At 45.3% G+C, this 19,482-nt stretch overlaps 1 protein-coding gene across 1 annotated transcript in view; it reads right to left on the reverse strand.

Moving 5' to 3' along the window:
• Window positions 1-17,112, reverse strand: part of LOC119458638 (saccharopine dehydrogenase-like oxidoreductase) — an 88,576-nt gene extending 71,464 nt beyond the window's left edge. Inside the window, exon 1 of the mRNA XM_037720482.2 lies at window positions 16,731-17,112. Coding sequence (XP_037576410.1) covers window positions 16,731-16,908 — 178 coding nt within the window. The 5' untranslated portion in view covers window positions 16,909-17,112. The remainder of the gene's footprint in view (window positions 1-16,730) is intronic.
• Window positions 17,113-19,482: the final 2,370 nt, after the last annotated feature.

A 19,482-nucleotide genomic window follows, 5' to 3' on the forward strand; every position in this document is an offset into this window, starting at 1 on the left:
AGCATTTAAATAATGAGATGCAGTTTTTACCACAGCTAACATGCGAAGATGGTGGAGATAGTCATTTTTTTTCCACGTACACAAAATGGAGCTTTCAACCCCATCTAGCCATGATATTCAAATTTTAAAAATTGTTTTTAAAGTTCAAGACACAACAGTAGACAATAAAAACCACCTTGAAGAGAGATTATGTACAGTTGTGTTCGGGTCTCAGGAGGATATTGGTGCATGTAACTTTTTATTTGCAGATCTGAAGCGCAGTATCCGGACTGCACATTTGAAGACCGAAGTGGAAAGTGCTATATGTGTTGCACTTGTAATAGAGGATCACCGAAGTTGCAGTTAGGCATGTCTGGTCCGCTGCTCCCTGAAAAAATTCTAGGAGCATTTCTTCAGATTCTTTTTATCTCCAGATAAAGTACCGTCGGCGATGTTCAAATTCGTATAATGTATGTAGTTTGATGCGAGTTTTAAATTGCTCACTTTATTTCGCCTCAGGATTAAGTGACACTATATTTTAATTTTTTTTAAATCAAATGTAACGTTAATGTAACGACACGTTCCAATCTTCAAAGTGTAACTGAAACGCGTTCCTTTCGCATTAAAGGAACTTGTAACGGGAACTCGTTCCATGATTGGGAAGGACCGAGCTTTCGTTCCTGTTTCAGAGGAAAGTGTACAACACTGTTACAAAGGTAATTTCATTGTAAAGATTGTGCATCGTACCTCTCGCAATACGACAGGTTAAACATGCTCAATAAAGTAAAACGCCCATTTAACATGAACTCTGTTGTATAGGAAAGAAGATGAGAATGGTGGCACGGGGACACTAAATAAAGAAGATGATGTTCAGGCATCAGATGCATCGTTCCTCTGTGTTCTAAATACAACATATTGGCGACGAGATTTCAACCCATGCAAGTGCAACAGTCCTGGTGATTTCTGCTGCATCACCACAATGAGCATTCCGGGATTGCAACCGCCACCGCCTTTCCTGCCTTCGCCTGGTCATCCGGCTGTCCCATGGGACCAGTGGAAGCAGGCCTTTCAGACGTACATGGTGGCTTCTGGAGCTTCAGAGCTTCCAGCCGAACGCCGAAAAGCTATCCTGCTCACATGCCTTGGTATGGAGGGGCAGCGGATCTTCTCTAGACTGAAGCCAGCGGACTTGCAGTCTGGCTCTGCTCCCGCTACTAGTCCTTCGAGCACAGGTGACACCGGGTCGACGAATGACGCGTATGACTCTGCAATCGCCCTGCTTTCGGATCATTTCAAGCGTTCAGTCAACGTCATCGTGGCTCGACAACGGTTCAGTCGCCGTGCTCAGCATGCAGGTGAGACAGCGGAAGAATACGTCTCTGCTTTACAAATCCTCATTGCAGACGGTAATTTCGGAAGCCTCGCTGATGAGATGCTACGAGATCAGTTTGTCTCGAAAACGACGAATCATCATTTACGTGAGCGGTTACTTTTTGAGGGCTCATCACTGACGCTCTCACGAGCTATAACAATTGCTAATCAGTACGAAGAAGCCGTGAGTCATGCTAAGGAATTTTGCGACGAGGCTTCAGTTCATCACGTTAAAACCGCGCAAAGCTCTTCTCGGTCTTCTGAACAACCAAATGAACGCACAACTTGTAATAAGTGCAAAGCCAAAGCATCTATCTGAGCATCCCGTACAAGGTGCCACGAACCTTCGAGCTTGCTATCGTTGTGGAGCGACTGATCATCTTGCAAACAGTCCTGCATGTAAGGCCCGCAAGCGCAGATGTCGTCGCTGCGAGAAGATTGGCCACTTAGATTTTATGTGTAGGTCGTCTGGATATTCAGCTGAAGTTCGACAAGTTGATGACGACGACGACGCTAGCTCCCAGAGTAGCGGAAAAACAGTTTGTGTTGTCAATGGAAACAAGCATGGCATTTACGCATCCGTCGCTGTGGAAGGTCACCCTATCTCGTTTCTAGTTGATACGGGATCTTCTGTCACTATCCTGACTGAAGAACTCTATCACCAGTTTTTTGCAAGCTCTTACCCTTTGAAACCTACCTCAGTGCAGCTTTTCGACTACTCAAAGTCAAAGATAAGAGTTCGAGGATGTTTTGTCGCTTCAGCTGCGTTCCAAGACAGAACTGCTTGTATTCTTCTGTATGTGGTATCTGAAGGCACCACTGTACTGGGCTTAGACGCCATTGCGGCACTACAGATGAATATTGAAGGTAAATCACTTCAGTGCCTTGCATTGGCCTCCAGCACTCCTACATTGCCAGCTGAGCTACGTTCAGAGTATGAACACCTCTTTGACAAACAGCTCGGACTTGCCAAAGGATTCAAACACAAAGTTAAGGTTCGTGATTCCGTGCCACCCGTTGCCAGCAAGCTACGACGGCTGCCGTTTACCCTTCGTGAACAAGTGTCGGCTGAATTGCAGAAACTTGAAGCCCAAGACATAATCGAGCGCGTTGACGCCTCTCAGTGGGTTTCTCCTATAGTGGTTGTTCGCAAGAAGGATGGTTCAATACGAATGTGTGTTGATCTGCGAGAGCCCAATAAAGCTATAATTGTTGACAGCTTTCCACTACCACAGACAGACGAGCTGCTGCACAGCTTAGCTGGCGCCAAGCGATTCTCGAAACTGGATTTGGCGTCTGCCTACCATCAACTAGAGCTCGATCCTGAGAGTCGTGATCTGACTACCTTCATCACGCACGACGGGCTTTTTCGTTTTAAGAGAGTATGTTTCGGTTTGGCTTCAGCCCCATCAGCATTTCAAAAGATGATGCATCTCATACTGAAAGGGTGCAAAGGTGTACTTTTCTACATCGACGACATTATCGTATATGGTCGTTCTCGAGAAGACCATCTTTCAAATCTTCGCATCGTTTTGCAACGACTTTCTAAAGCGGGCCTGAAACTCAACCAGAAGTGCGTTTTCGACGTCACGGAACTAACGTTTCTGGGACATGTTGTGAACGGCAAAGGACTCTTTCCACTAGCGTCATCTATCCAAGCGATGAAAGAAGCTCCGGCGCCTTCAAACATCAATGAACTTCGTTGCCTACTTGGTCTGGCGGGATTTTATTCCAAGTTCGTTCCCCATTTTTCGGATGTTGTGGAACCTTTACGGGCATTGCTTCGAGGCAACGAGCCATTTGCTTGGACGCCAGCTGCCGAAGAGAGTTTCGTTCGTTTGAAATCACTGCTGACAACTTGCAAGGTTCTACATTTCTTTGACCCGAACCTACCCGCCATCGTCACGACCGATGCCTCCGGGTATGGACTGGGCGCTGTGCTGCAACAAGATAACAAGGGAATTCTACAGACGGTTGCCTTTGCCTCCCGTACCTTGAGCCCACAAGAGAGGAAGTACTCTGCCGGCGAACGTGAAGCCTTAGCATGTGTTTGGGCCTGTGAACATTGGCACATGTACCTTTGGGGTTGCCCCTTTGTCTTGCGAACCGACCACAGTGCTCTTGTCACCTTGCTGTCAACCAAAGGTGTTGGACATCGGCCATTGCGAATTTCACGTTGGTCAGCGCGACTTCTTTGTTACAACTACACCGTAGAGTACCGTAAGGGAAGCGATAATGTGGTGGCTGATGCGCTCTCTCGACTGCCTTTGCAAGGAGAAACCAATGAGGTTGCCGAAGATGAGTTTGTTTGCCTTCTTTCTCCGATATTAACCATTGCAGAATTACAAGCGGAGAGTGCATCTGACAGTACAATCGCAAAAGTCATGGGCTTTGTTTTGTCCTCTTGGCCGGATAAAAAATCTCTGGAAGTGGAGCTAATGCCATATTTTCATGTACGTGCAGAACTATCTATTGTACACGACTTGCTTTACCGTGGTGACAGGATCGTAGTTCCAGGTACCCTTACTCGTCGTTTGATGGAGGTCGCACACGAATCACACCCGGGGATCAGTCGTACGAAAAGCCGTTTGCGAGAGTTGTACTGGTGGCCTCGAATGGATAACCACGTGGAACAACTGGTTAAAACGTGTTGTTTGCCAGTCATGTGACAAATCAGCACGGCCAACCGTAGCACCTATGCAACCAGTAGCTTTCCCTGACAACCCTTGGGAGAAGATTGCCATTGATATTATTGGCCCATTTGAGCAAGCTCCCATCAAATGCCATTATGCAGTGACGCTTATTGATTATCACAGCAAATGGCCAGAAGTTTATTTTTCAAGACAAGTTTCTACGGCGACGGTCAAGAACTTTCTGCTATAAGTGTTTTCTCGTGAAGGCTACCCGAGTGAAATAGTTTCCGACCACGGACCGCAGTTCAGCTCGGCTGAATTTGAAGAATTCCTTCAGGAACGTGGCATACGCCATTACTTTTCTTCTGTTTACCACCCGCAAGCAAACGGGCTTGTAGAAAGGTTCAACAGAGTCCTCAAATCTGTTGTACAGATGGCAGTATACGAGCGGCGTGATATCCGTGTCGCCGTGACAGACTATTTGGGGGTCTACCGCTGCACACCTCACGCCACAACGGGAGTTGCACCCGCCGTTTTGCTGCACGGACGACTGCCACGAACACGCTTAAGCATTGTTGGATTATCGGATTCTTCATTTCACGAAAATCCAGCACAAGTGATGAAATGGCTGCGCCAACGTGTCAGACAAAACCAAGCATCTTCCAAACTTTACACAGACTGCCGTTGCGGAGCCCAGACAAGACACTTTGCCGTCGGCGACTACGTCCGCGCGAGAAAGTCGTCAGTTCACGGGAAAATATCTTCGCGCTTTTCGAAACCGAAGCAGATTATTGAGCAACGAAGGCCAGCTTCATTTCTTTTGGATGACGGTCGAGTGTGGAACGCCTCCAAATTTCAAGCGATGCACCCTGAAGCTGCGGAGAAGTTCACAGGCAATCGACCTGGTATTCTAGAATGGACTCTACCACTACCTGACGAGTCTCTTCAAGGTAGTGCATTTCCTGCGAGTGAACAACATGCTGACTGTCCATCTACGTCACAGGCAAGAAATATCAGCACAAGCCAGCAGTGAGTCAAGTACTCAGCCGTCTTCACTGCAGGACAGAATGACCGGCCAACCCCCACGGAAGAGTGCACGAGTTAAAAGAACTCCATTGAAGTTCAGGGACTATGCGTTACGCAAGCGATAGTTTTTTTTTTTTTTTTTTTTTTTTTTTTTTGTCGACCTGGAAAATGTTGTATAGGAAAGAAGATGAGGATGGTGGCGCGGGGACACTAAATAAAGAAGATGATGTTCAGGCATCAGATGCATCGTTCCTCTGCTGTTCTAAATACAACAAACTCTAAAGATACTTAGTGAATGAAGCCATTAATTTTCTTCTGCATACTTCGTCCGATGGAATGTGAAAATGCAGCCGGCCTTACGACATCAAGTTCTTGGCAAACTCTGCACAAAACTGTGGAGCAACGCAAGGTACGACTTGTAGAGCACTGAATTGTGCTCTGTATTGCCTCCATTGTGAAAATTCTGCAGGCTCTTCATGGCTGATGCCTTCATAGAACTTCCCCTTGTCACCATTGTCGGCTTCAAAAATGCCATCTGTTTTCAGTGGCATCACATTTCAGTGACACATTCGTCAGCCATCACACCATTTGCTATGTTGCAACACATGCCGTAGGAGTTGAGCGACTCCTGGCGCGCTCAATGGAATACCCATTGGCACACTCCCACTGCACCCACTAGTGCTGACTGCGACATTCAATGCGTTCAATGTAAAGCAACAAATCCAGGAGGCCTAAATTCCTTCATTGTACAAGCAAGTTTGTTCTAGTGGTCTTTGCTGTAGAGGCTATCACAATGCATATGATAGGAATTCACCCAGGACAATGGAATTCTTCGTTATACAGGTAATTTCATTGTACATGCATTCATTCCAATGGCCTTTAACCTGTATCCTATATTAACATAATTATATCAAGATAATTTTGCAAGTGCTTTCCTGGTCTTTACTCGCGTTAGGGCATGCGCAAGTTAAGTTGCATCTCAGGTGTATGTCTTCTCCTGTTTTTCTTGCTTTTCTTGCACACGTATAAATATGGCTCATGTCCAATAAAACCTCAGTTGCAAGTTAATGCCTGTCCTGTCCTGTTCCTCTCAACTTTGTGTTGCGTCTTTTGCGCTGCTTTTGTCTGTTTTGTTTCTGCATATCTGTTTTGCATCAAGTATTGGTTTCGACGTGCACATACCATCCAGTCCTGCTAGAAGTCCTTCCAAGCGACAACAGTCAAGCGAAGCTATGATAGTCGAATGGAAAGTGATGAAGGCATGAGCATCGGGTTGTGCACTTCACGAGAAATCCAAAGCAAGGTAACGACGTGCAACAGGCACAATGTTAGGGACGATGAAAAGGACGATGGACCTGCTAGGGATCACGAAATACAGGCAGATATGCACATTTATATAGTGAAGGATATTTTGGATTCTTCACACAAAATCTGCAGAAACTTATGAGAAAAATTTGGAGGATGCTAAAGCTTCGCTTGTAAGAGTGGGACGCTATAGCATGTAAAGATCCCTGACTGCTTCTCACGCTTCCCGACAACTGCAACTTAAGCAACCGTAATGGTTACCGCGAAACACTGGCGGCGAACGTTATGCACGAAGATATGCACATTTATATAGTGAAGGATATTTTGGATTCTTCACACAAAATCTGCAGAAACTTATGAGAAAAATTTGGAGGATGCTTAAGCTTCGCTTTTAAGAGTGGAACGCTATAGCATTTAAAGATCCCTGACTGCTTCTCACGCTTCCCGACAACTGCAACTTAAGCAACCGTAATGGTTACCGCGAAACACTGGCGGCGAACGTTATGCACGAAGGCGAGCTTCTGGTAGAAACGCGGCCTGTTGCGTGGGGCGATCCCGGAGATATTGCACAGCCACGCCAAAAAAATTTCATAATTTTCAGGTTTCCGTCTTTGTTTTGTACTTTTAATATTTCATTCTGAGAAGATTTATCATAGAAAGCATGCGCTGTGGGTGTTTTGTTTCATGACACTTGTTTGTGGATTGTCATTCTCAAAATTCCGAGCAATAGCTTTGCCAAGAATGCAAGACAAGGTATGAGCAACATTAATGATAGAATGGTACGGCATACCTAAATATATTTGGAGGGCCTGCGTGGTTGGGGATGATTTTCTCGGCAGCGGGCGCCAAAGCCGACACCGACGCCGGATTTTCCGCGACACGGGGCCCTTAACGCTAGCGCGTTAAATGATAAGATTTATTGACTGATTGTCCTAAAACAATGCAGGGGTTAAATAAATGAAGGGCTTGAAATTAATTTTGACTGTATAAATTTTAAAGGGGCCCTGAAATACTTTTTGAACATAGTAAGAAAATGGTGCTAGTCTGTTGAGGCTGCTGTGAACATGAGCCATTACTGCACTACATGCAGCAAGGAATTTACTATCTACTGTCAAACAATGAAAAATTGCTTGCTCGCACTTCCGGAATGTTGTCATGTAGCGTCATCAAAAGCAACTGGCCCACCAGTGCTAATGGCCGAATCGTGATCGCGAGAGCATTCTTAGTGATACATAATTGCCAATTTTGAGTAAAATAACTGAAAAATATGTATGTCTGCGATCTCAAAAGGATAGGTAAATAATTTAACCTTTGCACTGCACATAGCTGCATCTGCTGCATGTGGCCTCTGAGATGGCAGCAGCGTGCTGCGCAGCATAGTCGCAACTATGTGACAATAGTCTACCGCAGCCACCATGGGGTGCCACGACGAGCGCTTTCGCTTCCGCGAAACTCAACTTTTGGCCGGGGCTTTGCCCTCTTGGCTTCTCTGCTGTGCAGCTTCCAGCGTGGTAATGGAGACAAAAACAGACAGAAAGCTGGGTACCGGTGCGGTAACTTCACTCAGATTCAAAGACTTTTTTCGGCATAAGATTCGTGAGAAAGCTTCCTTTAATGAGGCCATGTTATGATTACTCGGAAAAGTGTTACAGGGCCTTAAACAAAGAAAGCGAAAGTGCTCTTGGTCATGTTTGTTTCCAGTTATATCAAAATTAAAAAGGTCCTTCCCCTACCACTGTAGAAGGCAAGCTGTGTGAAATAAGCAAGTCAATCAGTGCAAAAAGTGCCACAGCCAAAGAAAAACAAGAACATGGGTTTATATAAATCAGCCATTTTAAGTGAAGCATCAGAAGATTAAAAGCAATCGTGTTGAACTATCTTAGTTCATTGTGCACCCGTAATGTGGACAAAAAAGCATACATTTCACTGAAAAATTATAAAGTGAAGTTTTCACTGATAGTGTAATAGAAATTGTAGGAAATTAAGTTCTCTCAGAAAATGCTTTCCTGGCAATCACAGTGCCAGAATTCTCTCTAGAAACATTAGTAGCAAACTCTACAAGTACTGCCAGTGTGCTCAGCCCCGTAAAGTTTGGTTTATGCATTAAGAGACACACGAGGAAAAGTTCAACTTGATACGTTGCACTGACCCCTTTATCATTTTGTGAGCCCACAGAAACATAACAAAATGCTCCGACAGACACAGCCAGGAGGCGCACATTCGGATGGCCCTACCGCACGCAGCTGAGAACAATAGGCAGGAAAGTGAAGGCAGTTTCCTCGCTGTATTTATTACACAGAGTGGTGCACTCGGTGGAAACAAGCAGACCTGCTGTTCACAGATTATTCAGTGCAGTGAGCCATACACAAAAGCTCTCATCTGCCCTGCACAATCTGACCAGTGAGCCATGAAGCTATCACTGCCTTGCATATAAACCTGATCGTTATTTGCTTCAAGAGCTGCTGAGTACAATTCAGCTGCATCCCCTTGAACTAGCAAGAGCACAGCGACGGGATGTACACCGAATTCACAAATTATAATCTGCATCTGAGAGCTTTAAAAGACTTCAACAAAGACACTCCATAGTCAGCGGCATCAAGCCTGCCCAGCAATAAGGTTTTTTACTATTACTTAGAGCAAGAAGCGCTGCTGTTGAATGTGTGGGAGTGGCAGGAAATGAGGGCTTTGATCATGCGTCTGGCAAACATTGCTCCACCTGTAACAACGGTTCAGCCTCTATTAAATCATCATTTAGAACTCAAGCTTTTGTGTATTATTATGCAAGAATGTTCTTAATTTAAACATAGGTACTCCAGTAGGGCACACAGTTACGCTGAATGTGACCAGTACAGGTGGGTCGCTAAAGTTGGAGTAGAGGATAGAAGGTCCACCTTCTCTAAATGTTGCAGTTTTCATGTACCTGTTGGCAAACATTAAGAGGGCACTGCAACACTTTTTGAACACTGCAACAAAATGCTTGCTATCTATAGACATGCCTGTCAAATATAATTCCGCTGCAGGCAGCACGGCACCCGCAATATTGCATAAAAGATTACACCCTTTCTCCTGAGGCTTTCGAGGCCCCCTTTATTATTACGATGTCACAATGTGTCCCCACCCCATGGACAGTGACACCACAGGCTCGCACTGCAGCCCATAGACACCAGCCATAGGACGATTATTCGTCACCACGAATTGCTCCCGAGCAAGAGCTCGCACACGCATGCACAGGCCTCTAAATCTTCTAGCAGACGGAGAGCTGGCATACTCGACTTTTTTTCCTCGATGTTTTATTTCTATTTGCTGAGTGTGATTGCCATTAATGTTTTTCGCCTCCTTTTTTTTTTTTTACCTTGTATATTGTTTTAAAGTTAGCTTTGATGATGTTGCATTCCCCCCTATGTAATACCCTCCAACTGAGGGCCTTTAGGGTATACTGAAATAAATAAATAAATAAATAAATAAATAAATAAATAAATAAATAAATTTTGTTTTATCACGCCCCGCCCATCCTGTCATTTTTGCTCTTTGGCACCTTCATCAGACATCACCCTTGAAGGGCTGCCATACCACAGAAAAAAAGTCTGGGATTTTGCGTGCCAAAACCACGATCTGGTTATGAGGCACACCGTAGTGGGGTGACTGCGAATTAATTTCAGCCACCTGGGGTTCTTTAATGTGCATCCAATGCATGGCCCACAGGCGTTCTTGCATCCTCTCCCCCCCATTGAAACAAAATAAGAATAACTAATGAAGGAGCAATAGGCATGGCACAGCTATTGGTGCCAACTTGGCCGAAAGGAAACATGTTGAGGTGAAATGGGGGGAAAGTAAATGGTATATCCATTATTGCTAGGACCTTCCCAAAATTCCGCATAAATATATTTATCGAACTGCATTTTACTCACTCAAGTCGCTGCTCAGTTTTGAAAAAGTGTTGTAAGGCCCCTTCGATGCAAATTACATGAATAACTTCCAAAAGAACTCCAAGTGCAAAGAGCTGTGACAGTATTTAGGGCGAAGCCATGTTCAGGACACGCTCCCCCATCCATGTAGTCCAGCATAACCAAGGTTGTGCAGTGCCTTTTAGGTACCTCGCACAGACGGTGGCGCCAGATTATCGTCTAGACAACAATGCAAGGCCCTCAATGTGCCAAGCATTGAGCATCTCTTGCGCACACTTTTGGCAGCACGCAACCTCCTCCCACCCATCCATGGCCACACTCAAGTGTGCACACAAGTTTCCCTTGGACTCCCAGCTGGACTCTGACCGCGACAACTCAGACTAAGAGTCGTTAAGAAATAAAGTTAATTCCTCTCTTTTTCCTCACTGCCTGTGCTAATTCTGCCGGAACTTTCCAGGGACACGACAAGCATGCGTGGCTCACTGCTCACCAATGTCCTTTGCAAGGAGTAGGAGGCAAGCTAGTCGAGAAAGCTCAATGTAACATGGATATTCTATATTGGAATGATCTACACTAAAGAACTGCAAACATTATTGATCTTAAGACTTGTTGATCCTGCGATCAGCAAGTCTGTTTATGTATGTTCAGGTATTAGATGCGCGTATCTACATACAAATGAGTAGGCCACAGTTCATCATTTCCTTGATATATTTGCTCAAGTGTGACACGTACTACCATATTGCAAGCATTGAATGTGTATTCTACGTAGTTGTTTACTGCAGCCTAACTGACTTCTGCCGTTAACTATTGTATAACTGTCATTTTACAGTGCTGAATTTTATGCAATGAGTTATTTCTGCTCCTCTTCCTTACATTTAACGTTTTCTAACCCCTCTCACACAATACTCCACCTGGAAGCCTGTGAGGACTTTGAATCAAATAATTTTCAAAAATATCTATTGGAGACAATCAACATTTTCATGATGCCCTAGCCAGAATTGTATACTAACACACTACTTGAGTTTTGTTCATGTTTATTGTTATTCACTGCATTTTGTTCTATTTCCTATTATTTTTTTGTTTTACCCACTTCCCTCTGTAATGGCTTTGGCCTTTAGGGTCAAATAAATAAATACGAAAAAAAAAAAGTTGTAATGAAGTGGAAGTGCAAGCTTGGTAACACGGGACAAGAAGTGATGGAGAACTGGAAGCAGTTTGCATGGTCTGCCGTTCGGTGTTGTTCTTTTACAGTGGCACAGTCGGCTTATACTGAGATTTCGGAAGACCTGGCCCCAAGCATCGCACTTCTAAGTGGACAGACACTACTGGGACCGCATGTGTCACCACAAGTATTCACCACATCATCCGGGGACGGCATCCAGGCCTCCTCAGTGGCTCTCGCAGACAGCGGCACTAGTGAGTTCGCGCAAGTCATCTCCTCTGTCTCACAACGACTTAACCGAATGCCAGACGAATTTGCTTCAGTCATCGGACGAACTGCGCTTTTATTCCAAACGGCAACGACTCTTTTCGACTTCTATGGTCTCCAAGAGGACCCCGTAACCTGTGTGCGTACCGTCGAGTCTATCGCTATTAACTACGCGTGGACAGACGCCAAGAAGAGGTCCATGGCAGAAGGGCGTCTCCGAGATGCAGCTCAACCTTGGTATCTATTCGAAGGGCATGCCTATCCAACTTCATCCATCTGGACCGCGGCGTTGCTTTCTACTTTCGTAAGCCTGCCAAGCGCCTGTGACACTCGCTTTATGCAGATCCGGTCACGCCAACAAGCTCCAGATGAAGACACGGTCGAATACATTTACGATAAACTGCGGCTCCTTGGCACCTGCAGCCTTACCTTGGCTTCCCCAGTGGCCAATCAGTATGTCATAGATGGCAACCATGACCCCACGCAGGCTGTCATCCTGTGCATGCATGCATTTAAAACATTGCCCGACTCTTTCACCCGTTAGGCTTCAGTGTTACAGGACACAGCTAGACGGCGTCGGGCTGCCACCAAGCAGCCGTGGGCTACTTCGCAAGCTTCCCTGCTGCAATGTGAACACTCTGGCGACGCCAGCCACTGCTCTCGCAAAGGGTTGCATGCTCCAAGACAGCAAATGCAATACCAGAGCACCACGCTGCCGTTGCTGCCAATTCGAGTCCACGGCGGCTCCCCTTACTGACCTGATCAAGAAGCGCAGTTTAAATGGGGCCAATCGCAGGAATGTGCATTCCAATTGCTCAAACGTCAGCCAGGGCTAGCCAGGGTCAGCCCTCGTTCAGTACAGGGCTGACCGATTGCCCTATACTGAGCCACTTCAACAAAAACTGGACCACAGAGGTGCACACAGACGCTAGCAAGGTTGGGCTGGGGGCAGTATTTTGCAGCATGACCCAGATGGTGCTGAGCATGTTGTCGCCTATGCCTGCCAAAAACTGCCAGATGCTGAACACCACTACCACTTCAACGAGCTAGAATGCCTAGCCATTGTATGGAGCGTTGACAACAAATTTAGACACTATCTGCTTGGTCGCCAGTTCACAGTGGTACCAGATAATGAAGCAAATTTGTCCTGCGCGATACAACTCTATATCGTTGTCCATGGAAGAATAAGAGGCAAGATGAAGAACACCTAGTCATCCCTGCTTCGTTGCGTATTGTTCATGCTATCCACGACACACCTGAAGGCGGACACATAGGTCAGCGAGCGACGCTGAAAGAAGTGCAGGAGCGTTTCTGGCGGCCCATAATGGGTAAGAGTGCTCGCTCTTACGTCGCTAGCTGCAAAATATGCCAGCAACACAAGCGTTTCCTAGGAAGTCAGCCTGAGCTACACACACTCACTCCACCAACTGCTACTAAATTTCATGCAGTTGGCCTCAAACATGTTGGCCCCCTTCCAACGATAGCAGCTGGCAATTGCTACATCCCGATTGCTGTTGATCACCAATCCAAATTTGTGGGGGTAGCCACCGTGCCTTCTCTGGCACCCAGCTACGTGGCAAAATTATTGAAAGACAGATTTGAACTGAGGCATGGTCTTTCGAACAAAATATCACATCGGGCACCCATCTTCCGCAACTCCGAACTCTGCGCCTACCTCTCCAAGCCAGAGTTGAGCACCACCATGCCTCAGCGTACCATCCGCAAGCAGATGGCCTGATGGAGAGAGCTAATCAGACAATTCAAGCACGTTTGGCTCCCTACTGCAGAAATAGTAAGCCGGGAGAAGCAGACTGGGACGAACATCTCCAGGCTGCTGCTTATTCAATGAAAACTACACTACAGTGCTCAGCTGGGACACTGCCGTACGAAATAGTATATGGCCAGCTGCCCCAACTAAACGTGCTCAATTTGGATACCTCGATCAGATTTGGACGACCCATCGTGTGACAGACATCATGCCGCAATATTAGGGAAAAGCTAGCAAGAGTGCTGCGAAAACAGACGTTCAAAAGTGGCATTACAACTGTCGGCATCATCCCCCACTGCAGTACCAGATAGGAGATGAGGTATGCGTCCAACGAGGTAATCAGCCACCGGGCAAGAAACTACACGCCCAATTTGAGGGTCCCTTTGTGATCACTGTTAAACAACAAGGAAGCTTAGGCATGAGAAGACAGAACTTTGCCATGCACATGTCTCGCCTTAAAAAGAGGGTCCACTGACCAATGTAACATTGCTGAGCACTTAGCTTCAATAACGCCGTGTGGCTGAGTGTAATGAAGTGGAAGCACAAGCTCGGTAAAGAGGAGAAAGAAATGAGGAACAGGAAGTGCTTCGCATGGTCTGGCGTTCAGTGTCTTTCTTTTACAAAGTAAACAAACATTTTCTTGCCAATATCAGCATGTAATGAATATATGCTTATAGTAAAAATTTGATAGAACAAAGGAATTTTTATGCCGGGTGCAACTATAATGAGGCTTGACTAATGAATTCAGATAGCTTTACATCATTATTATTTCAATTACTCCCATAATCATGTCAAGTACAACACAAGCAAAAGCTTCAGGAATTAAAGGGACACTGAATAGCTATACTATGTTAGTTTGGTCTGGCAAACTATCTTTCGAGAATCAATTTTCATTTATTTCACCGGAAAACCTTTGTTATTAGTGGAGAAACAGGAATTTTTCACATTTTTTTCCATTTCGCACTTGAATTGCTGTGCAGAATGCATGAGCATGATGCCACCCATTCTTGTTCAGAAAAAGTTTTCAAAACTCGCAGGTTTAGCCTTTGGTTCCTTTAATATGTAATATAGTCTTTTTTCATGGTTAATTAAAACTTTTAATAAGCAGTGCACAGACACTGTCCAGTGACATCTCAAGGTCTAGGTTGGAAACTTTAGTAGTGTTTCAGTTTTCAAGCATCAGTTCTTGCCTCTTCTCATGATTACCAGGGCTATGCTAGTACCAAAACTGACATTTCTGGTATTTCAGAACTGTAATTCACCATGCTGCTTAGCATTCTTATCTGTGGCCTGTTCAATTATCGTTTGGGCTGCAGTAAATCAACCACTGTGTATGCTTGTGCAATCTTTACAATAGGGTAACATGCTTCTAACCTGGACCAACATAAACTAATCCTGCAACCAAATCATACACACTAAATTGGTATCATTAACTGCAATGATCTTCTATTTAGAATAATTTCTGAGCACAGTTTGCTACTGATAACAAAATTACACATAAAATTAACGCAGCCAGTTCTTCAAAGCACTGGTGCAATTCCGCCTAAAAGTGTGTACCGTCTGCTGAAGCTGTTATCTGCAAGTTGTGCTAGGAAAGGAGTGAAATAGTTTGTTGATCAAAAGCGCTGCTCTGTGGATAAGGCTGTCAGGAGGAAGGGCAGAGATAAACAAGAAGGCCACTCAGGTTAACAATAGCAGTGGCAACTCCTGCCAACGAGACGTGGGAAGAATTACCATTTCCCACAAACACGTGTACGAGTCCTTTGGGAAAGAATTGGATGCAGTGATGTCTTCTAGTGGTGGAGAGAATCATGCCTGCTTGATGCTGGCATATAAACCTGCGGTGCTGTGGTACTTAGTTCGGCAACCTTGTGTATATCTACCCATCTAGTCACTTTACGCAGCTCTTCCCAGTGACCCAAGTTGTCTACTAGCTCGGGCCATTATAGGTATGTGTCCAAATAGACAACCTGCGACTGGCTGACCTACAGACAATTTGGGTCACTGGGCACATGCCCAAACAGACCACATAATTCGAATCTTTACCAACAATGAATTTCCAATCCCCAAAGTACATATGCACCACCACTTGAATGCTAATCGCACTAATGTAGATAATCATCTCCAAAGGATGCGTCCTGCCTGATTTCTCCTCAGTGATGCTGGTGAGTGCAAAGAGTGTGTTGCAGTGCAAGTGTGCTCCAGGCTCCCAAGACCCCTCATACATTACATTGCAGATTGCCATCAATGCTTCTCAAAGCGATATGTGAAACAATTGCGTAAAATATTTGCCACAAATATGAAGTGGAAGTGCATGGAATTGGTTTAGTCATATTTTGACTGTCAGCGTTTGAGAAAATTGACAATTTCATCTAGACCCCTGAGTCGTTGCAGATGATGAGAAGCGCACGTGAAGACCGCTCCAAATACCACGAGATGGCATGAAGCCCACTCTGAATTAAATAGAAACATATTTGATTTGTTATTCAAATTTTTTTATTATTTGTAAATCCGTATAGCAATAACCATCCTACAACATGCAATTTGTTTTTTTTTCTGGCGCTAGATCCTTCCTTGTGATTTAGAGTTCTACTCTGTGTTGCTGTATTTTATGAGCAACTGCAGCCAGGATTATCACATGGCATACAAAGACGATGGGCTCTATATTCTGTGCGGCGGAGTAAATTTGTCTACTGCACATCATTGGCCTTTCGACCCGCAGGTCGGTGGTTCGACTCCCGTGGTTGCTGAGGCAATTTGTTTATTCCTTTTAAAGGAGAACACCTGACGGTTCGCATTGGCACACTTCCGCCACTGAAATGTTTAGCTCGTCTTAATTTGCTTGGCAGGCATCACTGCATTCACGCGTCGCTGGTACAAACCGATATATTTCATCTTATCACAGTGACCGGCGATTGAGGCGCAAATGCCTGTAACGGAATCGCCCTAAAAATATTTCCGATTGCCAACAATAAGTATTATTTATTCGTTTTATAGCTCTTTGCAAAGCGATCAGTTTTTCTCAATGCCAATGGTTTTTGTTCAGGCTACTAGCCCGCTCGCAATGCTTGCCGATTTATTCGATCGAACTACAGTTTTAATTGTAGAAATGCATGTGTGAATGATAAATAAGCGAGCTGCAAATCTTAAGCACCAACACACGCAGAGTGAATGGAAATTTAACAGCCGCAGTACCTGTGTTTGAAGTTTCACCAAAATGTTTCCTGAGCACGGTTCGCGTTATCAGCAGGCAGCCAGTTTCGGCTACTGTTTCGCGGCGTCAAGTACGTGTGTCGAAACCAACGTCAACCCACCTTCGAGGCTGAGGTTCTTGGCGGCTGCGCGCAGTGTGCTACGCAGTTTGTCGACGTTCCTGCCGGCGACGCCCCAGCGCAGGCCATCGGCGGAACGGTGCAGCTCTTCGACCACGTAGACGCCCGTCACGCCCGTGGCGCCGAAGAGAACGATGTCGAGCTCTCGCGAGGAAGACATCCTGCCGTTGTCGACGCCGCTCACCCTCTGCTCCAGTAGGCGCGTCGCTTCAGAGTTTCCGCCTTGCGCACCTTTTCCGTGTTGTACGGTGTATAAGAAGGACAATCGCTCGCACTACCGGGTCTGTCGCGACGGCGTTTTGTTTATCGTCCCACGTTCGTATGGGTAGGCGTGCCGAGCCGGCCGAGCGTTCGCTAGAGCATTGGCTAGAGTTAGCGTCGAAGACAAAACGATGCCAGCATAAGCGTAAGCATGGTCGTAAGCGCCCCCACAGTGCATTACAGCTAGATGGATGCATATGATCATTTCAGGGAAGCTACGCCGTTTCGCTTTCGCTGGCGCCAAGGTCGATAAGATTACAACTAAAACATATTTACTGCGTCTACTGCCGCGTAAGAATGGATCGAAAAACTTTAGTTACAACCACGAGGTAACAACGAGAAGTCAAACACCAGAACATCAAATCAACTTATCACATTGATAGCATAATGCAATGAAAATACTCGCAGAGTCCCTGTTTCCGCTTCACTGCAGGTCAATAATAAAGTCCCTAGATGTTCTGCTCTCTTTAAAAAATATCTAGGGACTTTAGTGAATAAAAACTTGCAGGACGTTTCAGCTTCGTTAAGATTGGAACGCGATAGCATTGAAAGATCCCCCATTGCTTCTCACGCTTCCCGGCAACTGGAGCTTATGGTTACCTGCAAATGCTGGCGGCGAACGCATTGCGCGAAAACGAGCTTTCTATTTTTTTTTTTTTTTTCCCCGGCACGGCGGGAGCCGCCGCGGATGCGCGGAGGCGAGCGCCATCTGGATGGTGTTACAAGGAACCGAGCGGGGCGCACCGCTCCCACTAAGACAGACCTCAAACGACAGCTGGAAAAGTGTTTGTGTCTGCGTAACAGAATGATATGTTTTCTCGTATATTCAAATTACAATCCGACACTATCATGTCTGTAGGTTGTGTGTATGAATTGTACTTTAAGAGTTTTCTGACGCATTTTACTTTGATAAATTCAATTAGTTCAGGAACGCCTATGCGCCACATGAAGGGCCAGCATGGTTTGGGATGATTTTTATTTACAGACAACGTCGCCGACATTGGAATTTCTGTGATACGGGGCCCTTAACGCTTTTGCCTTAATACCACGGTTAATTTTCCCTACGCTTTCCTTGGCTTCGATAACTGTCCGTTGGCTTCATATGAAGGTGAATAACAAAAATCGAGACTCTAGGTTCCCTTCTTGGTACTTGGTATATATGTATAATAATATAATAAACATGTTCCATCGCTGTTTTAAGAAGCTAGCTATTGGCAAACTCTGAGTGCTGCCCATATCAGTGTACGCTTACACTAGGCTGGTTTTTCAGGGGTTCAATCATACCTTTTTTCAAGTTCATACAACCTAATGCACTAATCCAACACTACAAAGCGTCACACTGCCGTAGCACTGAACAGAAATGAACAACATGAAGAAGACAAGCCGGTCATGTCTTCTCGCGCTGCGCACATGCTTCCGTTTTTTTCAGCGCTGTAAATACGTCCAACTACAGAAACTAAGCACAGCTTTATGCTTTAATCATACCATACCACACAAACGTCTGCAGCACTAACACAAACCTACAGCGTACAGGGATCGCCATATACATTATTTGTTTCACTCTGCGTACTTCTGTCCGATGTTAGATTCTTTACTTTGTGTAGCAGCACTTATAATAGGGGAGGGTTTTTGATTAATGCTTTCAAGTGGGTCTGCAGAAGCTAATTCTTGTAGTACTAAATTAAGCTAATTCAGCAAAGCAAACGTTGAGTTCATTTTTTCTGCTTAAGGTGAGACAATTAAAAGTACCAATTAAAACATATAAGTGCTACCTCAGAGGGCCTGGACACGAAACACCGTGCAATGTTGATTTCTGTGCTTGTCAGAGACGTTCAATTCCTGGCTGCACTCCAATTCAGGTGGAATGAAAAAAAATCCTCGCATCCCACACTTTGGGTGCACACCTGAAGTGGTCGAAATTACTCTGGAGCCGACCAATACAGCACCTCTCAAAACTCACTCAACCGCCACGGTGGCTCAGTCAGCTAAGGCGCTGCGCTGCTGAGCACGAGATCGCAGGATCAAATCCTGGCCACGGCGGCCGCTTTTCGATGGAGGTGAAATGCAATGCCCGTGTGTTTGCGTTGTAGTGCAAGTTGAAGAACCCCAGGTGGTCAAAATTAATCTGGAGCCCTCCACTACGGCATGCCTCATAATCAGAACTGGTTTTGGGACGTAAAACCCCAGAAAGAAGAAAAAAACTCACTCACTCTTTTCTTAATCGCCTTTTATATCACAAATGTAGTACACCATTATCTATCTGCAATGAACCAAGAATACAAGAACGCTTCAGACAGATTAAGAATATGTGCTTTTACACCAGTACACAAAGATGATTCATAGCACATGCTACTGAAAGAACAAAGTAAATCACAAGTTCTTGAAACTACCAGAAGCTCTTGTAAGGTCTTCACATATTAGAAATCTCTTTGCACAACCTACAGGACAGGACAATGCAAGGCACCTCCTGACC

Source organism: Dermacentor silvarum, chromosome 7 (genome assembly GCF_013339745.2).
Source record: "Dermacentor silvarum isolate Dsil-2018 chromosome 7, BIME_Dsil_1.4, whole genome shotgun sequence".
Lineage (NCBI taxonomy): Eukaryota > Metazoa > Arthropoda > Arachnida > Ixodida > Ixodidae > Dermacentor > Dermacentor silvarum.